This window comes from Eriocheir sinensis, chromosome 2, assembly GCF_024679095.1.
Source record: "Eriocheir sinensis breed Jianghai 21 chromosome 2, ASM2467909v1, whole genome shotgun sequence".
Classification (NCBI taxonomy): domain Eukaryota; kingdom Metazoa; phylum Arthropoda; class Malacostraca; order Decapoda; family Varunidae; genus Eriocheir; species Eriocheir sinensis.
The window spans coordinates 19,030,338-19,048,184 of NC_066510.1; the positions used below are offsets into that span (position 1 = coordinate 19,030,338).

The window sequence follows — 17,847 nt, forward strand, 5'->3', positions numbered from 1 at the left end:
GCGTTATTTCTCTTTACTTCCTCGTTATATCAAGGCCTATGTTTTAAAGCACTTTTCCCCTACCATTAATTGTATCTTTTAATATAGTTTCATGGTGCTAATTGAGCCTATTTCAATAAACAATCAATCAATCAATCAATCAATGCAACAATAAACAATCAATCAATCAATCACTATATTGTCTTCATTCCTACCATTGTATCTTTTTAGTTTCATGGTGCTACCTAGTATAATAACACTCTGTCCTGCCTGGGGGTTGGGATGGCATGCTCCTCCCTTCTCCTTTGTTATTTACTTGCAACAATAAACAATCAATCAATCAATCAATGCAACAATAAACAATCAATCAATCAATCAATCAATATATAGTCTTTTTATTGGGAGCTGTCGTTACAAAGGCCTAACCAGTGAGAAATCCCAAATTATTTGTGACATCAAGATCAGACTCAAGCTTAAGTTTTACCATGTACCCATTCTAGCCCCTTATGTGCATCAGTGCCAGATTTCAGTACTCTGAGCATCGCCTTTACCAATTTTTAAGACTTAATTATCACCAAAAGACACAAGAAACTAACGATAACTATAAATGAATCTTGTTACTGGGGTGCAGGAGGCAGTTTTTGGGACGGAAATCGTTAAATATTGGAGGCTAATTTGGACGATGTGGCAACATTGCAAACTGTGTGTACCCATTCTAGCACTAGAGGAGGAAAGGTAAACAGAGTCACGCCATTGAAGAGCGGAGTGCTAAGAAGCAGAAGAGGAAGGAAAGTGATAATAAGCAGAAGAAAGAGGAGGACATACGAAGCGATAGAAAGCGGAACAGGTCAAGAGAAGAAGGAAAAGTAGAAGGACAAAAGAAGAAGAAGGGTGTAGAGAGATTTCGAAGTCTCTCCTCCATGCTTTGCTGTTTGCTTCTGGACTCAGCGGAAGGAACAGCATTTGAGGTACGAATATTGTGATTAAGTTGAAGTCATCTAGTATTGTTACGATTCTCAGGGGCAGTAACTATTTCCCTTCACATCCATTTGTTTAACTCGCTTCCTTTATTATTTATCTTTATATTCCTCTATTTCCTTCTATTTTCCTTTAGCCATTTGTTTCACTAGTTTCCTTTATTATTTCTATTTTCCTTTAGTTTCTGTATATTCCTTTTTTTTTTTTTTTTCTTTAGTTTCCATTTGTTTTTTTTCTGTATATTACTCTGTTTTGTTTTCCTTTACTTTGATTTGTTTCACTCTAGTTTCCTTTATTTTATCTTTATATTTGTTTATTTCCTTTTATTTTATTTTATTTTAGCCATTTGTTTCACTAGTTTCCTTTATTTTTTCTGTATATTCCTCTTTTTTGTTTTGTTTTCCTTTAGTTTAGCCATTTGTTTCACTAGTTTCCTTTATTATTTCTGTATATTCCTCTTTTTTCTTTTATTTTCCTTTAGTTTAGCCATTTGTTTCACTCGTTTCATTTATTTTTTTTCTTTATCTTCTATTTCCTTTTATTTTCCTTTAGTTTAGTCATTTGTTTATTGTCGTCGTTCTCGTTGTCGATGGAATTTATTCTATTAATGTGAAGTATTTCAAACCTGAGCTGCAATGTTTTATTTTATATATGGTTGATTTAATCATGTTTTTGTCCTCTTTCACTTCCAGAATGTCGGTGACCACGAAGAAGAAGCATGTTGAGCGTGAGCTATACGAAGATTTCAGTCTTCCGCAAGAACACCAGTCCATTGTGAGGGTCCTGAAACCATGTGGAAACAATCTCCATCAGGTACATTTTTTATTTTCTTTGCTGCTTTCACTTGTCATCATTACTAACCATTTTCAATATAGATAAAGAATATAAAAGCACATTCATTCCAGCTGAATACCTAGAGATTTTAATTTAATTTTAATTTAAATCAACTTCCACTGAATACTGAGTGGTTTTAGTTGGTGGATATGATAGTTTATTCAGGATGAGTTTCCTACTTTCGATACATAAAAGGATTGTAGTGCAAAGAGCAGTTACAAGTTAGCTATTTTTTTCCCCTGAGGATCCTAAACCCCTTGGCATTTTGTATAGGGGTTCCATGTATAATTTTGAGTCTTCTAGGTAGGTAAGATCCATTGGTTTCTTTCTGGCTGTTCTTTAAATTATATGAATGGCAGAATGCATTTTCTTTCCCAAACCCACACATCATGCACAAACAGCACACACCTCTCCATCATCAATTTTTTTAGTAATGTGAATTTGACCCACTACTTATCTTACCAATATTTGTGTTTGGGCTTTGGGGGTTGCAGGATGAATACTATTAGTTCTCAATGACTTACTTCCTTTGACCAAGGGCGGCAAACTTCGGCCCACTGGCCAGATCTAACCCATTAAGAGAGCCCAGTGCATGTTAGGATTAATGGAAGCATAACCAGTTTCACCAACAGTTGTCCTGGAACACTAAGGCCTCCTTACTTTGACTTGGTGCAGCAGTTTCATCAATCTATAATGCCTGTGAAAATTGTCTGCCTTACTTTAACATAAGTAAATATGCAAGAAAGCAGGAAGACCCTGTTTCTTTGTGCCTACCCTGATTACTAACTTAAGGGAACGTCGCACTGAAATGTACAATAATTTCAAAGATTTGACGAAAATTAGTTATGTTTTTCTAAAATATGATTGTGAGGATGGCAATAGTCTCTCAAAGTTTCGTGGTAAAACCTGGTTTCTAAAGTGTTTTTTATTAGCAAAATAGATAAAAATACTGCGACAGTAGGCAACCCCAATACATGACTTTAAATGGTGTGCTCAGCTACGCCTCAAACTTTAAATGCCCCAAATCTCAAAACCATTTTTTTTCCAATTAGAAGGGCAACTCTGGGATGTCTCAACCGATTTTTTTTTTTTTTTTTTTTTTTTTTTTTTTTTGTCTATTTTTATGTGGAGCGAAATAAATATATTTAGTTTCACAGTTTTCATTGTTCCTTTCCCCTCAAATTCACAATTTTTTTTAAGAGTACTTCCAAGTAAAATATTATACGGAGAGATGCAGACTAGTAAGTGAAAAGGAATCCACAATAAATGTTTTATAATAGTTACTCCTTCAAAAGAGACAACGAGCAAAACCTTCTCAAAGAACAGCTCAGCAGCATCCTTAAGTAAAGTGATGTTTCAATGTTTGCGTACTTTTTCGTTATTATTAAAGGGATTTACGTGTTTTACTCAGGCAGCACAGGAATGATACTTCATTACAAAAGGATTGTTGTGTAAATAAACCAAAGTATGGATTGAATTTTAATGTTTTCAAACAAGAGTAAAATAGGCGACACTCCCTTAACCCCTTCACTCCAGCGACGCTGACGTCGGCGTGCGATGGCATCACCGTCAGTCCTCTTCTAAACCTCTTAATCCTCTTCTAAACCTTAGAGGAAATGGAAGAGGATTAAGAGGAATTTAGAAGAGGATTGAGAGGTTTAGAAGAGGATTAATCCTTTTCCATTTCCTCTTGACCCTTTCCATACTGTGACGCCGACGTCTGCATCACGGATGGAAAGGGTTAAGAGCCATGGGCCAGTGGTTGCTTAGTGTGAAGCATCTCTGTTACTAGGAGGCAACATGCAAGAGCCCTCCATTAACAGTGTATGGTGCCATGATCCCATGCTCCAATAAATAAATAAATCCATTAGCGATGAGTGAAATTGCCAAATTCACTTGAGGCATCTTGGTTGGCTTGTACTTGATGTATACGTTCTGTGCATCATTTACGATGGATCAGGAATCAATACGCAACAGCATGCGCTTGGGAGATGGATTTATCCTGGACTTCTATGTGGACAAAAGAGCGACAAGCATTGTTGTTGAAAAGGGGCAAAGCTAGGCCTGAGGGGCTCAGTTTGAAAAACTATTTGGAAAAAGATGCAGACTAATCTCAGACTAATTACTGTGCGTTCTAAGGCATTGTCGTGCATAAACCAATGTCTCACAGTGGTCACAATTACTGTTATGTGTTAAGACGAGAAATTCTCATTCACCTCAGTCCATAGGCTGAAGATACAGTTGAGTGCAAAGCCAGCACATGGCTGAACAAATATCCCTGATTGCCACTAACAGTGGCTTTCTAATTCTGTTAACATTTACTGACATTGTTTCTCAATATTTTGTCAGTGAGACTATTTAAAAATGTATATAAGTAACTTCCAAAGGTTTTAATATTCTGAGATATTTTAATTGGTTTAAATTGAGTGAGTATATTTTGAACTGAAAAATCTATTTCTCACTTTACATGATGATAAGAATGAGGAAGCAGATTCTTTCAGTAAATCTGAGATATCTTTCTAGGTAACAACAGCTGATGGGGATGTGTTTCTGGCTTCCATGCCACATAAGTTCCGTAAACATGTTTGGATCAAGCGTGGCGACTACGTGGTGACTGAGCCCATCCCGGAAGGAAATAAAGTGCGGGCAGAGATTGTACGCATTTTGATGAAAGATCACATACGACACATCATAGCAAATAATATGTGGCCAGCTACCTTTTCAGGACAATGTGATGAAGAGAAAGACAAACTGTGTAATGTTCCACAAGAGATCAGTGGCAGCAAGGACAGTCTAAGTGATTCTGATAACGATGATTTGATGAAAAATCCAAATCGACCCAGAGTGGTGCCAGACTCTGACAGTGAAAGCAGTGAAGCCAGTGACTGTGATGATATTGAGGGCAGTGATTGTGATAACAATGAAGATAGTGGCACGTAAGAGTAATATGGTAATGTTAATAAAAATATAATGTCTTTCTTGTTTGAATGAAACCACCACACCTAAGTGTACTGTTAGTCTACCAAGTGAGAGGAGGTGGATCTGGTAAATCTGCCAAGTACAGTAATCCACTATGCATGGCTCTCAATGATTATGAGAAGGCATTTGACTCAGTTCAAATTTCAGCAGTCCTGCAGACATTCAGGAGGCTGGGCGTGGATGTAAGTGTATATATACGTATGTCAAACTTATGAGGTAGAACTTACTTTTTATTTACAAGCGCTTAGTCACCTGTTTCACCAAAATGCTCACTCAAAAAACTCATCCAGGTCACCACTCACATTTTGCCTTTCTTAAAGTCTGTTAATATGCATAAGATAATGTAAGAAATTAGCCTGAGTCATTATGCATCATCTTGTAGCCACACCAGTCATGTGAAAAACATAATGACTGGAGCTTAATGATTGCTCTTCATTTTACTTGGATTTTGCCTTTGTGGAGTGACTTTAGGGGAACTCAATATGTCACCCAAAACAGCAACAGGGTTTGGTAAAAAGAATGCGAAGAAAAGAAAGTCTGTCATGTTGTCATGCGGTAAACCGAATGTAGTTAAGCATGTTGAGTGCTGTGGTTCTGTGATTCAGATAGGACAAACTGCCTTATTATTGTATGATATCACTCAAATGTACATTTCAGGTGATTTGGGGTGCCATCCAATAGTCCAAAAAATCCACTAATCCAAACAGGTGTGGTGGATCCTCGGCTGTTTGGATTAATTGGATTTTTAATGTAATATGCAAAATTACTTATACAAGCTAAATAAAATTCAGATCATCTTAATAGTGTATTGTGCATATACACAATCCACTTAAAGTGCTGTTGTAAATTGTTTTGTGCCAAAAGGTGAAAAAATCCTATTAAAGATTCTTAGGATTTATTTAGAATCTCAATGTCGAAACAATGCAAACGTCCAGTCATAATTATCTTCTGAATCGGAACAGTTAAACAAAAGAATAAACATGGTTATATATAACTAATTATGTTACAGTACACCACAAAGGCAGAGATGCTGAGAAGTATAAAACAGTAGCACAAAGGCTTGTAGTTTGTAACACACACTGATACAGGTCATGATTATGACTTAGGATTAGTTATTGATTAACATGTGAGAAGTTTTATAATAATTAATGTCTTACTATTATTATTATTATTATCATCATCATCATCATCATCATCATCATCATCTCTTACGGTTGTTTACACAAGGGATAACAGGTTGTTCTGTACAATGCATGAGTAAGCAGACGTGTTGCTTCTCATTGACTGACCTGTAGCAAGGGGTCAAGGCCATATGTCCAGGGGTGCTGAATGCTGGTGTTGTTGGGACTTGTACCATCAACACTAGGTCATCTGTTACTGCTGAGGGAAACATCTCATAACAGAACGCAGCTTCTTTGTGAAAACTTCGGATTATCTTCATGCTTGAATGCAAATATGACCTGTACCTTGGGTTCTTTCTGTTTAGTAGTTAATACTTTATGGAAGTCTTCAGTGCATGGAGAAACAATACAAAGTGGGTGTTAGTGTATGATTTACTTCATGATCTTGGTACCCTAATTTCAGGATTTCATTATGCAACCAAGGGATGTCAGAGCCACTAATAATTTATCTATTTTTTTTTTTTTTTTTTTTTTTTTGCCTGTGAAACTCATATATTCAGACCCCCACCTAATAAAATGTGCATACTCAAAATATATGAAAGATTCAAATCTATGTAAAAATAAAACTGAACAAGGGAGTTCTATGACTAATACATGACAAATAATCTTGGTTTTAATCATTAATATGTATGCTGGACATTTCCTCTCTAAACTTAGGCATAGTTATTTGAAGACTACCTGGCTTTCTTGAAATTTGTGTTGTTTTTCCATTTACATTCTTATATATTTAAGTTTTCAATATAATTACATTAATCCATAGACAGGAAATATTAATATTTCTCTTTATTAACAGTATAAAGCTTCTGGAATCATTATGTAGATTAACAGTCAAAGAGATGAAATGTTTGACTAACTGCTTCCAGATATGTCTTAAATTACTTACTTAAGTTTAGCTTTATTTATTATGACCCACTGGTTGACAGAAACACACATGAGCACACAAACAGCCACACACAAAACACACATACACACTCACACGCACCCACGCATGCATGCATGGGCGCACACGCACACACACACACACACACACACTAGCTTACTAGCCAACAGTAACACCAGCTTCCTGCAACAGCCTGAACATTCTGGCCTTGAAAAAGCTGGACTTGAAGGAGCTTATGCTGCAGACTGACAACAGAACATAAGCTTCAAGTTGTAAAACAATATTAAAGGTTATATTTGTCATATACAACATTTGACACTTTCTAAAAGATGTATTAATGAACAAGGTAACAAGAGAAAACTTAGATCCTATTCCACAAGAAAATAATATATTTATATCAGTTTGAATCAATCAACATTTATCTCACAATCAAAAGTATATTTCAAATTGTTTATTTGCCTATAGTAATAAATATTAACATAGCATAATAACCACTCTCAACGCACATTCACATATTTCTCAAGGATTTAATGAGCTACTAGAGAAAAAAAGTTAGGGCTACTTGCATGTTCAAAATTTACACCAACCATCAAAGTTTTAGAGTGAAAAATGAGTGATAGTGTTTTACAAGATGCTTTAATGTACACATTTCTTTAAAGTTTTGTTTTTCTTGTCAACACTTACAGTACGACATGGGGAAATTTGACGTGTGATGGCTGATGGATCCCAGCACAGAGTGGGCAGGGCCCAGAGTCCTTTTTTTGGGGGGTATGGATGGGATAGGGAAGCTTGGAGTTGGGGCTCTGTCAGGCTCAACAACTTATTGGCTGGGCCCCGATGCCTTCTTTCCACTCGAGAAATATGACTAGGACACTTTGGTTTGGAAAAAGGCATAAAATTTGTTTTAAAACACGACTTATTAGTAGTAGTTATTTTATATAACATTTAATATGGCAGAATTGATAAATATGAATCCTACTATCTCACATGACAAAACAGTTGCATGTATGAAAATTACCATCGAGAAGAAAACGTCAATAAGCAACAGGATCATCATTAACATGTAATGGTAATGTCAGAGGGACTGAATTACATGATGATCTATAGCCCTGAAAACAGGTTTTGCTTTCATTACATGTATACCACTCCCTCTGTGGAGTATGGCTTAATGCTAAATGGTATTAAACTTATAGAAATTACATTTGAGGAGCAACAGAACAATGATCAAAAGATGACAAGCTACCATTCTAACCTAAGAGAATTTGGAAATCTAGATGAGAATGAGGATATATTGCACACAGGCCAAAATGTATTGCATCCTTAAGTGTCACATTGATGGCAGATATTTAGGAAAAAGCTTGCCAACAGTCCATTGGACCAATACACAGGCTGCTGTCTTGCTACAGAGGAGGGGAAGGGGGAAGTTAGAGAGGCTGTACGACAGTCTTTTAAATATCAAGCATGCTATACACAATAATAAAGAAAACTATTTACATGATTTTGTCAATTTATAAACAGGTTCACTTAGATAATGTGAGTAATGTTTCATTTAAACATTAAATTGTTAGTCATGTGACACAACCTGGACAGACACTGCAGCTGGTGACTCCTGGTCATTATGGCTTTGCTGGAGGGTTCACACAGTCACATTTCACTCCACTGTGCTAATTATCTGTCCCACCACTGGCTGGTTGGAGCTCGGCAAGTGCTCACCATTATAGTAGCTGTGATGGCTCATTGGCAACACTCAAGAGTCCTGGCTTACATCACCAACACAATGGGAAGGGAGGATGTAACAGAAATCCAACAGTGTAGGCAACACAGAGGGTGTAGTCTGAGTGTACTGGAGGAGGACACTGGAGAGGGTTGGGTGACCGGGTCATTAGTCTATAGCAGCAGCAGCTTGGTGCTGGTGACCTGGGGCCGGCCAGGCCGCATCTGCCACGTTTCTTTGCACCCTCTGTGGTGGCAGCACTGATGGGCCCCTAGGGCAGCGACCTGGCCTAGCCCAGTCTTGGCCGACAGCAGCAGCAACAGAAACAGCATGGCAGTATGCCGAGTGAGGTTGGCTGGCCAGTGGGGCCCACCAGGGGCTGAGGCAATATTTGCATCACAACCAAGACCTGGCCAGACAGCCTCACCCTACTGGGTCACTGCACACTTGAGATCAGCAAGATGTTGACAGTTCATCACCTACATTCATACACCATACCAACCTGAAATTATATCAGTTTATTAAATGAAGTTCGGACTAAAACTGTTATATGCTTCTTTAATTGCTTTTACGTTGAAAATAAGGTAGTAGGTGAAAATTGTTACTATCTAATTTGCATCTTTGACATTTAATATTTACATACAGATTAATAAATAATATGGGCAAATAAATATTTTTCTATTGTTCAGTGTAATGAATACTAAAATACTGGCTGTGCCAGCTACTGACTTTTTAGTATCAAATACATATTTCTTTTAAAAAACTGACACATTTTATATATATATATATATATATATATATATATATATATATATATATATATATATATATATATATATATATATATATATATATATATATATATATATATATATATATATATATATATATATATATATATATATATATATATATATATATATATATATATATATATATATATATTAATTTTGATGAAAATAAAGCTGTAAAATGTTGAGTGGATGATTAAATGAGTACATTTCTGACTCTTACAAGGAGCAAAACATTACAGCAGTGATTTGATGTTTTTAAACAGTAATCTGTGACAAGTTCTTATTTATACCACACAAAGCCTTTTTTGCTTCCTGGTTTTCTTCATGAAGCAATATTGGGAGAATGGATAAATTATTATGGAATGCCAGACTTTCCTCTAGTATGGCCTACCTACAGACAATAGTCTGTTTATTCACTACCTAATTCCACAACCTGGTCCTCCGATTGTTACAGAAATATGAACTAAATTGTTAGTCTGTTCAAGCCCTGCATAACAGTTAGTTTTCTACCCATACAGTAGTTGAGAAGATTCACCTGCAGGATATTTTTCATGCTCACCATTCATGACTTAATAACTGCCCCATACATTTTACAATAAACCTTTACATGCCGTAAAGTTTCTTCCATTATGAAATACACAAGAACGGTATTACTTGAAATACTATTACATCTTCCATGATTACCTATTGTCCTGTCTACAGCTGACTCAATATGTACCTCCCAGCAGTTCACCACTAGTTACTGAATCCAAGCTTTCACCCTTCAACGTGCTTAGCTGCTGGTCCAGGCTGCATAACTTACCATTGTTTCCCATTTTGTACTTGGGGCCAGTTTACCCTGAGTAGAGGGAGTCAAGAAAGGAGCACGGCCTGATGCAGGCAGCTCCTTTCTGCCAACTCAAGGTGTATCTAACCCTCACCCCACCTAATATCGCATCTGATTAATTTATCTATTTTATTTTGTGAAATTGTATTGGCACTCACCACATGACTGCTAGCTAATTCCACTCATCCACCACCTCCTAAGTAAACCAATTTTTTTTTATGTCCTGTTGAATCTGATCTGAATTTATCCAGTTTAAACCCGTTACTTCGTGTCCTACCCGGTTCTCTTACCAACAAAACCTTATGAATGTCTCCCTTATTAAAGCCCTTCATCCATTTATAAACCTCGATCATGTCTCCTCTCACCACGACATGGTGGTGAGAGGCAGGAGTTGAGGCCACTCCTAGTGCAAACTTTCTAGGTCTGGTATATATTTGGTCACAATTACAAAGTTTTGAAGCAACTGTTTGGTATTTTGAATACTTCATTCAGCATACTGAAAGTTTTGAAACTGGGAAAATCTTGCAATTTGACAATCATAAATTTCCAGAAATTAATTGATACTGTCACATCAGAGTTGTGAGCATTCATTAAAAGAAAGAGAGCAAGCTATAACTATGTACATTCCCAGTTACTGCAAGGAGTAAGTTATAAGTATGTACATTCAGAGTTACCCTTCAATTATTGTCTACAACATATGGTATTAATAATGATAAGTGGGGTAGAATTGTGCTCTTCTGTACAAGATATAGGTAGATCTCAGTAATATTTAAACAGAGATAGGAGTGCAGTATTGTTGTTATAGATTAAATAAGTTATAAATAGCTGATGCAATACTGGAAAAACCTTTTATTGCACATACGGTTTGAAATTATGTAACCCTAATATATTTACTCAGTTTAACTGCAATGTAACATCCAACTTTACATGAGAATAGTAGTAACTTCAATGTTCTGCAGTAAGTGCCAGAGATGGTAATGAAGGGTCCATAGCAAACTATTTATGAGTGCTCCAAACCACTTTGCATTTACTAAGACTTGAAATGGTGTTACATTATGAAGTAAAGGTTACCTGCTTCTCAAATTCTAATTATTTTCAGACCGGTCTCTTGTGGTACACCATAAATTTAAACTCCTGAACCTGGCATTCAAACAGTGTGATTCAGTTAAAAGTTAATATGATAAATATTTCACATATCATGTGATCATCATCATCCATTATCTGACACCCTTTTTAGAAATTTCTATTTCATTGAGTTTCTGAAGCAAAAATAATTGAGGGGGTTTGTGTTCCCAACCTCAACTCCTGTAGGACAGCTCGGTCCCTTTTAGTCGTCTTTTACAATATGCTGGACACATGTAGACAGGTATCCTTAATCCTTATATCTCAGGTATAAATCAAACCTGCAATAATTTTGAAATGGATATCAAACAAAAAGTAGGATCAAAATGTCTTCACAAGACAGATTGGGGCGGTTGAATTGGCTCAATGCATAAACAAAAAAAATATTGTATTGAACAGCTTCAACTGGTATGATTGTTTTCCATGTTCCCTACTCATTATGGGGAAGGGAACAGGTCACTGCGCCACCACTGCTTGATGTGTTGCTGTCAGCCTCTTTTTTGCTGGTCTTTATAAAAATTAAACCACTGCAACATTCTATGAACACAAAAATGTCAATGTAATGTCTTTCAGGCATAGGTTAGTCAGTAAATGAGGGGTGTACTCCTAAGATGTACACCTTCCTTTGTTTAAGTTTTGTTGTTTAGTCAAGTCAGTCATTAGCATATTCATATTCCACATGCCATGAGAGATTTCACATTCTTTTACCATATGCAGCCATCTTGTAGGTCATCACTGTCTGTTTTCCTGCTAATATATCGGTTTCTTTTTACAGTAATATCACATTGTTCAATTTCCTGTATTTGCCTGCTACAATTTATACCAACTAAAAACCCACAATGATCCAGGTCAAAATTTTCTGCCCGATGAAAATAAGCAGCACTATCAGTCACACCATTAAACTAATGTGTGAAACCATAGATTTCCATCTGATGCATAGTTTCACTGCACAGAAAAGATGTGTGACATCAAAATATTCAGTAACTTTTGTTGCAAAGAAGTAAATTTCTTGCATCACCTAGCCTTTTTTGACTTCTTCACACATCTTCTCTCACCTTCAGCTATTACTAGTCTAATGCAGGACAAAGGCCTTTCCCAGCATTTTCCACTTTTCTCTCTGATGTTAATGTACTCCATCCTGCTCTAATGAACACTCTAATTTTATCTTCCCACCTGATCCTGTGCCTCCCGTGTCTGCCACAATTTCTGGTTGCCACTCTGTTACTCTTTTAGCCCATTTGTTATCAATTCTATATCCAATTCCACTTATTCTTAAGATATTCTCTACGTGTTTTACCTAACATTTTTCTCTCCATTCAGTGGGTTTCTTAGCTCTCTTGCTAAATCTCTTGTGAGGCTCCAAGCTTCTGACCCATATGTTGGGATAGGGAGAGTGGCAGCTTGCTAATCATGATATTACCGTTTACCAAAACTGGTCCACTCCATTGCTATTCTCATTCTAACTTTTTTGTGTGTGGGCTGGATTTGAACTGAGTGTTTTCCCTGATAGCTGTATTCTGCTACTCTCAATTGTTTTGCTCCTGAAAACCTATTCCTGCACTTGCAACATAAGCAAAAACATCTCTACTTCCTACACTGCATGTCTCCCAGGTAATAAAACTCCTCTACACTCAGCAATGTTGACCTACCCTAAACCCTAACACATTCTTTAATCCTCTTCCAGTGAGATGGCATCTCTTATATACTCATAAGTCACAAATCATTCACATACAATCATTCCTATGCATGTTCAATCCTAAAGCCTCTTCACAAAAGCCAAGAACAGTTCTGAACAAAGAAATAAGATATTTAAGACATGCTCGATGCACATCACCGTATACAGAAAATTTATCATTTCAACTTGTCACTTACTTTCACCTGAGTGGAACCAGTCTAGTACACTGCAATGCACAGTCAGTTCCCTTGTTCATTCATCCTTTGAATCTCAAACCAGTAGAAATGCTCATACATTGTTCAGTAAAATTAATGTCATTTGAAATTATCATGACAGTTTTTTTGTGTGAGCATTTGGAGTTAGAGTTTTAAACAATAAATTTGCAAAAACTATTCAGTGGCCATTCACAGAGCTGAGTGGTCTGGGGCTAGAGTAGCAGCTCATGTGATGTGCAAGTAATCAGCTGGCAGGAGTACTTAGTTATCAAAATGTGTATCTTAATGAATGTCACGTGATCATTCCAAAAACTACTAGTGATAATGATCAAAACCTTAATACTGCATAAATATTATTTTTGAATACAAATGATTTCTTCACATCAATTAATATGAGAAAATGAGTATAATGAAACAATAAATTAAACCCAACACTCTATAAAGCTTTCATTGTGATAATTTGGGTCTTTGGGCTGAATATCTTACATGTCTAAGTAGTTTTCTTTCAATGAATGCTTTGGAAAATGGTCACAAATAGTTTCCTAAAAAGAATTAGAGAAAAGTACAAATTAATCTTCTAACTATCCTAGCCAATGTATACACTGACGAACATTTAATTTTGCTAAGACATTTTGCTTGCATTAATTTTTTTATATTACTAAACCTTCACTGACTAATTTTCCATCTAGTATTCATACTATAACTGACAAGTTCAGCTACACTTGGCAATGCTCCTAGAGACTACCCATGAGCTTTTTACCCCTGTGATTTGTAATTTTGGGAGGGGGAGAAAGTTTACTCCATTCTCAGTACCACAGGGACAGTTACCTGTTCCAGCAGCTTTGTAACACTGCAGTTGCTCTATTAGACATTTTTGACAGTCAAATAAATTAGCTTACAAATAAAGTGGCAACATTAAAAAAAAAAAAGTTACAAAACATTAAGCAGTGACTGGTTTAAATGTTATGAATGGTAAAAAATAATTCTTAGACCTGAGGCTTCCAAATTCTTATACATACCAACCAGACCATTCATGGATGCCTGAAGAAATACTCAGCTGATAGCATTTTCAATCATAAGAGCACACAAACTTTTTATAAACAAGCATTTCAAAGAACATACTAAACCCACAAATTCCATCTTGTTCACCACCCCTTTGATGGCACTTGTAGCATTCTAATTCAAGACTCATGAACTGTTTCCTCTCTACCAAAGCTATCCTGTGTATCTTACTTAATTTGATAATAGCTGACTTCCAATGTACTAGTTTGAATATAACATCAATATCCTACATCATTATAATGCCTTTGAAGTTTCTGCCATGAATTTATATACACCATACCAGGAAAAGTTTGGCACTTCTGAGCAACACTGATGTTGCCCCTCATGAGGACTGACGTATATATGGATAGCATGAAGATAACCCTTATCTTTATGGAAAAATAAGGAAATATGTAGAAACATAATAAACCATGATATGTAGGGAATGCTGAGTGTGGCATAATTCCTAATGCTCACAAATCAAGTGAGGGAAAACTGTTCATTCACTGCAACAAAACAGGACAAAGCTGCATATCTACAGGTTAACATAACTCGCCATTGCTCCAAGATTCTCCCTTACAGACTTTCTATAAACAAGTACATGAAATTTTTTTAAAAAAAGATCTACACAACTGATGCTGAACTGTAATCTGGTTGTCAGGGATGTGTATTATGTTTGGATTTTTCATAACCAATGGTCAGATTTCTTTCCAGAAATATTGATAATAATAAAAATAAAGTTTTAATGATTATTAACTTAATTATATATTAATTTACAGTAAGACACCAGCACCTCCAGCTTCAAAATGTTAAAGAACAGAGATTAGAATGTTTTCATGAGCCAGAAAAATATTTAAAAAGCACCAGCAATATATGGGGCACACTGGGAAGTTATCAGTGCTGAACCTCATAAGACTAAAAAAGGTGGAGAATAACTGAGATCAGTTAATTATAAGGAAGGAAGTGTTACGAATCAAGGTGGTGCTTTATTATTTTATTGTTGTGTATATATTGTGTATTCCTTAATAATGGTTTAAAGAAACTCGGAAATGGAGGGTCTTCTGGTGCTTTCTCATGCCTTACTGTAAAAGCTCTAACAACCTGTTTGTATGATCAGCATGTAATGGGTGCAAAGAAAAAGGAAATTTTTCATGGACAAAACTTTAGGTATTTATTACAATTAAATGCATCCAAGTCAGTCTGGAAGAAAACATTAGAACTAATATAAGAATTATATATATTATATATTTTGTAGTAAAATCCCAGTGAATGGAAGTTGTGACTGGAGAAAACGTAATGATGTGAATTTGAGAAATAATAAAAATAAGGTCTAATGTGCTTTATCTTCTACTAGTACTTTAAGTATTAACAGTGTTCTAATAAATTATAGCCACCTGAGGCTGTGGGTTTCACAAGTGGGTGTTGGGTGCTGTGTTGGAGGAATTGGATTTTTCTGCATCTTCCGCTGCAGCCGGCGATGACGCAACAGGCTGTGGTATGGCTGGGGCATCCTTTCGGGGTGGCATGCGCTCATTCATGGCGTCTAACCCTTTAGCCTCCGCAAATGATGTGATCTTGTGATTTGGTGAGAAACCAGCCATAGCTGCAAACATTAAAATGGCTGGTAAGCCCTTTATGCTGTAGTTCTCACTTGAGAAATAATATGTCTACTTATACATGCCTAATTATACTATGACCCTCTTAGTTAAAGTATGCTTTCTACATTGCTGCATTACACTCCAAATGAATATATGAATCGGAAACATAGGCATACGGAAAGTGGCCCTCTTTGTCAAGGGCGCATAACAAGGTTCCCCTGTTACACATGATGCAGGGACATTACATACAAAAAGACATCATATGTCAACTTATCTGCCTCTTCATTCAATGCAAACATATGACATGCAGACCACTGTTACCTCAACACTTAAAACAGCTTACCATTTTTGAGAGATGCCTTTCCTCCTGACAAAGCTCCAAGTGGGAGAGCACCAGTAGGAGTGAGGCCCTTCAGTTGTAGCACACTCTCGCTCTCCTCTCTGTATTCAGAATCAGCCAAGGCAAGATTGCATTAATTCTGTGTATTTATTTATAACTGTGCTGCTTTCTGTTACTAAGAGAAACAAAAGTTAGGTCCAAGATTTAATATTCATTCATGTTTGTAAAATATTAAAATTACTCGAGGTTTGATGTATACTAACTGCACATCAAGGATGTGTGGATTGTGCTTTAAAGTGACACAACAAACATCTATATTGCTTCTAAATGTAAGTCTGCAGTACAACCCATTACCTTAGAACTGAGAATACACGAGCCATCTTGCCAATGGCACGAATCTTGTTCCGGATGACCTCCTTCCGCATGGCTCCTTTTTCTGTTGATGATCAGGAACAGAACACTGAATACAAAATCACTCCCAACAAGGAATCTCTAACCCCCAATTATACTTCTAAGGTAGAAAATAATCAAGCAAAGTATTCAGAAATTTTGATGAATTTCATATAAAAGCTCAAGCCCAAATAAGGAGACTAGGCCTCTAAGCTTTTTGTACTTAAAACAGATTGTACAGTAGACAATATCCGTAAGCAATATTTTTAACAGAGGTCTTATGTGAATATATTTCATTCACACTAGAATCCCTTGAGGACTTGGATATTAAGTAACACTGTTAGCTCTCTCAACATTGATTACCATCCTACCATGAACGCAACACAGACTGACAGCTAGGGCTTTCCCTAGTCTAGAATCCCTAGAATAGTTTACCTTCACATATAGATATGCAACATGGAATGTCATGTGGATCTGTTATGAATGACTTGTTAATTCGTTTATCATTTGAACCAAGGAATTTATTAAATATTATTGCATGAGACACTATCTGTAAATGACTACTGTAGCTCATTACCATTATTCATAATTATGTAATTTTCAACTATATAATTCTTATTAACATGTCTGTCACATTAGCTTTGAAAATTTTATCATTACTCTAAAACTTCAATGATTACACAATTATTGGACAGGAAATCCAGTGACATCTTATTTGGCAATATTCCTTATAAATCACATCCTTTATAAGCAGCAAATCTGTGTTCTGTCCCATGGAGACACACATGCTCAGCAGAGTGGATGGTGATCACCATTTGATGGCAGGCTGATCACTAATCCATAATTATTTTAACACTTAATTCATGACTTCTCAAAAAGAACTCACAAAATGTTTTATAAAGGGCAAAATGGGGTGGAAAGCATATTAGCAACTAAATGTATTCACACATCCCATTGATATTTTTTTAGATGAATTTCATAGTCACTGTTCAGTGTTGTGCATTCACTGAAGCATCAAGCAAAGAAACAGTTTTCAACAACCTATCTATCAGGATTCTGGAGATAAGAAACGTTAATGTAAATTAATTATTGTCATTGCTGGCACTGTTAAGTGTAGGCAATGTCATACACCTAACACTGACTCAAGACTGCAAGCTGATGGGATATTGAACAGTAGTAGTATTTTTACTAGTGTCTATAGAAGCATTGTGAACATCTTGAATATCCAGTCCATATGGCCAATCCCTAAAGGAACTGTGTGCATGTGTGCATGTGTGTGTGTGTGTGTGTGTGTGTGTGTG

The 17,847-nt window shown here is 36.2% G+C and overlaps 2 protein-coding genes across 2 annotated transcripts in view; one reads left to right on the top strand and one right to left on the bottom strand.

Annotated features, from left to right (window-relative positions):
* Window positions 1-684: 684 nt before the first annotated feature.
* On the top strand, window positions 685-6,448 carry LOC127000840 (probable RNA-binding protein EIF1AD). Its single transcript, XM_050864932.1, has 3 exons — window positions 685-947; window positions 1,650-1,770; window positions 4,315-6,448. The coding sequence occupies exons 2-3, from the start codon at window positions 1,651-1,653 to the stop codon at window positions 4,729-4,731; spliced, it is 537 nt and encodes a 178-aa protein (XP_050720889.1). The 5' UTR covers window positions 685-947; window position 1,650; the 3' UTR covers window positions 4,732-6,448.
* Window positions 6,449-10,556: 4,108 nt separating this feature from the next.
* The window catches only part of LOC126998265 (serine/threonine-protein phosphatase 2B catalytic subunit 2-like), a 110,763-nt gene continuing 103,472 nt past the window's right edge, over window positions 10,557-17,847 (bottom strand). The window contains exons 12-14 of the mRNA XM_050859741.1: window positions 16,511-16,592; window positions 16,160-16,257; window positions 10,557-15,821 (exon numbers count right to left, since the gene is read on the bottom strand). Coding sequence (XP_050715698.1) covers window positions 15,628-15,821; window positions 16,160-16,257; window positions 16,511-16,592 — 374 coding nt within the window. The 3' untranslated portion in view covers window positions 10,557-15,627. The remainder of the gene's footprint in view (window positions 15,822-16,159; window positions 16,258-16,510; window positions 16,593-17,847) is intronic.